This window comes from Erythranthe guttata, chromosome 11, assembly GCF_056151865.1.
Source record: "Erythranthe guttata isolate IM_541 chromosome 11, IM_541, whole genome shotgun sequence".
In the NCBI taxonomy this organism is placed as follows: domain Eukaryota; kingdom Viridiplantae; phylum Streptophyta; class Magnoliopsida; order Lamiales; family Phrymaceae; genus Erythranthe; species Erythranthe guttata.
The window spans coordinates 4,901,565-4,906,048 of record NC_142543.1 but is presented as its reverse complement, the minus strand read 5'-3'; the positions used below and the strand labels follow the sequence as shown (position 1 = coordinate 4,906,048).

General features: G+C 41.4%; 1 protein-coding gene across 1 annotated transcript; it reads right to left on the bottom strand.

Moving 5' to 3' along the window:
* Positions 1–3,395: 3,395 nt before the first annotated feature.
* On the bottom strand, positions 3,396–4,202 carry LOC148766845 (uncharacterized). The gene has a single exon (XM_088825593.1). The coding sequence runs from the start codon at positions 4,200–4,202 to the stop codon at positions 3,396–3,398; it is 807 nt and encodes a 268-aa protein (XP_088681719.1).
* Between the last annotated feature and the right edge of the window lie 282 nt (positions 4,203–4,484).

The following is a 4,484-nucleotide window of genomic DNA, read 5'->3' as shown; positions in this document are numbered from 1 at the left end:
TCATCCATTCCACCGCAATTAATGATTGCGTGCAAAGCCGTTTCTTCGTCCCGTTGACACCGCCCACAAAAAGGTGAGAGAACTACATTTCTACCACAAAGACTTTTATTCGTAGGCAATATATTGCTGCACAGTCTCCACAAAAAGACCTTAACCTTTGGTGGTATCTCAAGATTCCAGATAATATTCCACTTACAAGAGTCAACACCACTGTTTGAACCGTTTCCCCCGCTACTTCGTTTATCTGATGATTGAGTAGACGCAAGAATCATGTGGTAACAAGAGCGCACCGTGAACTTACCATTATTCGAGGGGTTCCAGGCCCACGTGTCTCTGGCCAAGCTGCTGCCCACCGGAATTTCTAAAATACGACCAACATCCACCGGCCAAAAACATTCTTGTATAGTCTCTAAGTGCCACTGATTTGTCGAATTGTCTATTAGATCTGCCACTTTATTTGGAAAAGCCGTGTACACAGGTCTCTTGGTAATTATTCGAAAGTTCCCTCCATCTCGAAGCCATGGATCTGCCCAAACAGAAGTGTCGTTCCCATTTCCGATCCGTCTCCTAAGGCCCATCTTTAAAAAAGGAAGAGTATGCCAAATGCTCCGCCACGTCGTCGAAGGTCGGTAGCCTATACGTGCATCTCGGAAATTCCCATGTGGAAAATAACGGGCTGCCATAATCTTTGATAACAAGAGATTCGGATTTGAAAGAATTCTCCACGCTTGCTTGGTCACTAACGCCAAATTAAATGATCTAAGGTCCCGAAAGCCCATTCCTCCTTTCTCTTTAGATTTGCACAGTTCCTTCCAAGCGAGCCAATGCATCCCTTTAGCCGATCCGTTTCCCCACCAAAACCGATGGATTGCTGCCTCGAGTTCCCTCACAAGGCCAATTGGAAGTAAGAAACAACCCATCACATATGAAGGGATCGCCTGGAGGACCGACTTGATTAGCACCTCTTTACCGGCTTTAGATAAACGTTTCTCTCCCCACCCTTGCATTTTTGCCCAGATCTGATCTCGAAGGTACGCAAAAATCTCCTTTTTCGTTTTTCCTATAGATGCTGGCATCCCCAAATATTTGTCGTGCTGGTCAACGACACGAAAACCCAGAATTTGGTGAATAGCATTCATCTTCGATATAGATGTGGCAGGGCTGAAGTTCATCGTGGACTTTTCAAAATTGATCTCCTGCCCTGATGCTCTAGCATACTTCTGCAAAATGTCCTTCAGAACCCTTGCCTCTTCCTCTGTCGCCTTTCCAAAAATAAGTGTATCATCAGCAAAGGAAAGGCTAGTAACCATCGGGGCTGTTGGTGCCACCCGAACTCCATGGAAGCTTCCCTGGTCCACAACCTTGGTGATCATGGTAGTGAGTGCCTCAGCACAACATATGAACAAAAATGGAGAGAGAGGGTCACCTTGTCGAAGACCTCTTGACGGCTGCATGTGACCAAATTGCGAACTATTAAATAAGAAGGAGAACGAAACAGTAGATACACATAACATAACTAGGTCAATGAAACCAGTAGGAATGCCGAAACGAGAAAGAAAGACCATTCGACCCGATCATATGCTTTACTAATGTCCAACTTAATAGCCATATAATTAGTTCTAGAATTAGAATTTAGTTTAATGAAATGATTTATCTCAAAAGCCACCAGAATATTATTAGAATATTTGTCCATGTGTAAGTAGGTCCTTCATAGCCTAAATCCATCAAGCCACACTCCTCCAAGGTATTTCGGAAATTTTCAATGTGTGATGGTTGCCGTGGAACTCCACCTTTCTTTTCCCCATTATTAAGGATCTCATTGAAATCGCCGCCAACTATCCACGGAAGATTTCTAATGTCCTCCAAGCTTCGTAATAAAGTCCAAGATAAATGTCTTCGGTGCACTTCTGGGTACCCATAAAATCCAGTCACTCGCCATTTGCTATTGTGGTTTCTATCTGAAACCTCCGCATCAATATGGTGATTTGAGTAACAGAGAAGATCTACCTCCACCTCATTTTGCCAAAATAATGCAAGTCCCCCCGAATTTCCCACTCTATCCACTCCTATTCTATTAAGGTTCCACCGAACTTTTAAATTCTCGATTGTCTGTTGTGTTGCTTTCGTTTCCGAAAGAAACACTAGCAGGAGACAATGGTGTCGGAGAATATCTCCGAGAACGTGAATTGTCAAGGGTGCCCCGATCCCTTGACAATTCCAGAATAAACAACTCATAATTCTCGGCGGAGCTGCTCTGCAGTCTCCGCCGTTGAACTTAGGTTTTCATCTCGAAGGTGTAGTGTTTGTCGTTTGCCCGATGTTCCTCTGTCCGAAAGGTCCAAATCAGAGGCCTTCTTCTTCCTTCCCCTTGCCACTGCCTTTGGCTGCCTTTGCTCCGAGGTAGCACCCATATGAAATTGTATCGTACGGTTCACTAGCTCTCCTCCATCTCTGACAACATCAGGACTATTTGTTTTCCCCCATATGGAGTTTTGCCGATAGTCCACGTTCTCTTTCTGAATACCCCCTACATAGGTGTGGTGTCTAGGGGTGGGCATTCGGGTCGGGTTATTCGGGTATAACCCGACCCGGTCGGGTATTACCCGACCGGATCGGGTAATTTTTTACATAGCCGGGTTTTTCCCGGGTTCGGGTACCCGGTGATCCCAAACCGGGTCGGGTCCGGGTAATAGAAATTCTACCCGGGTACCCGATCGGGTACCCGGTTTAAAAAAAAAAAAAATTTTTTTTTTTTTTATATATATATAAAGATATAGATATATATATATATATATATATATATATATATATATATATATATATATATATATATATATATATATATATATATATATATATATGTCTGTAATACATACTATATATATATATATATGTCTATATTTGTATGTATATATATGTATATGTCTGTGTGTGTGTATATATATATATATATATGTATATCAGTATATGTATATATATATATATATAAATATATATATGTATATCAGTATATGTATCTGTCTATATATATATATATATATATATATATATATATATATATATATATATATATATATATATATATATATATATATATATATATATAATATATATATGTATATCAGTATATGCATATGTATATTGCTATATATATATGTCTGTATATATATGTATACCTTAAAAAAAAAAAAATAAAAAAAAAAAAAAAAAAAAAAAGAAAAAAAAAAAAAAGAGGAAAATAGCAAAACCCGAACCCGACCCGAAATAACCGGGTACCCGGGATGCCGGGTACCCGGTTATCTCGGGTCGGGTTCGGGTAATTTTTTTTTTGCAAAAAACCCGAATAACCCGACCCGAATAACCCGAATAACCCGACCCGACCCGAATGCCCACCCCTAGTGGTGTCCACTAAGTATTGGTTGGTTCGGTGTCGATTGATAATTACTCGCAATCTGTAATGGAGAGCGAGGGCTTTCACCCACAGATTGAATAACAGCCCTCATCCAAACTCCATATGGGAGCCTCTCCCCTGGGTCCACGAAACCCTCATCATACCTATTCGGACATCTATTCTCAGCATGCCCTAACCTACCACACATGAAGCAAAAGTTGGGTAGACGCTCATACGCGAAAGCGACCCACACCTTGGTTCCATCATGGTTATGCATATTCATCCCACGTTTCAAACTCTTGTTGACATCAATCCTGGTTTTGATGCGAACATAGGGGGTTGTCGCCAATTTTGTCGGATTGAGGATTTCTATGAATTCGCCGATTTTATTTCCCAGGAGCTCAGCCATCTGTTTTGTTCGCTTCGAGAGAGGGAGGTTGTGGAGACGGATAACAATATTCATCTTGCAGATCTCCATTGCACTAGGATCGGATTCTTCCTCCAACTCCTGAAGAATGAGTGCATTTTTCTCCTGTAGCCATGGGCATCCCGATAACGCATGAGCATAGTCCAGTTTGTGATCGAACCGAATAATAAATTTGTTTGGTCCAAGTGGTTGGAATTCACATGCCTTGACCGGCTGGAGTAGACGAATGACATTAGCCTTGATAGTGTGGGCAGAAAACTCTCTCGTTGTAACTACCTTGTCGATCAATTGGTAAGCCTGTTTCGGGGTCCTAATCTCGATGGGCTGGCTATCGAGGGTTAAGCCCTCATCTTCCTCCGGCGTGAGTGTAAGCCTTGTAGCCATAGATTCTGCAAGACCATCCATGGAGAGAGAGAGATAGCGAGGAGCGTGAGTTATGGAAAACAAAATTGTAGAGACTGCTTAAGAAACTGCGATCTGGTGTGGGGAGGAAGGAAATACAAAACCAAGATTAGGGTTAGGATGACAAGAGCAACATATAAACTCACGATGCGGAAAAATAGGATCGATAAAATAAAGACAAAAAAAACAAAAACCCTAATACTAAAACCTAAAAATAATGGCAAAAATAAAAACAAACAGTAAGGAATATGATCAAGCCGTCCG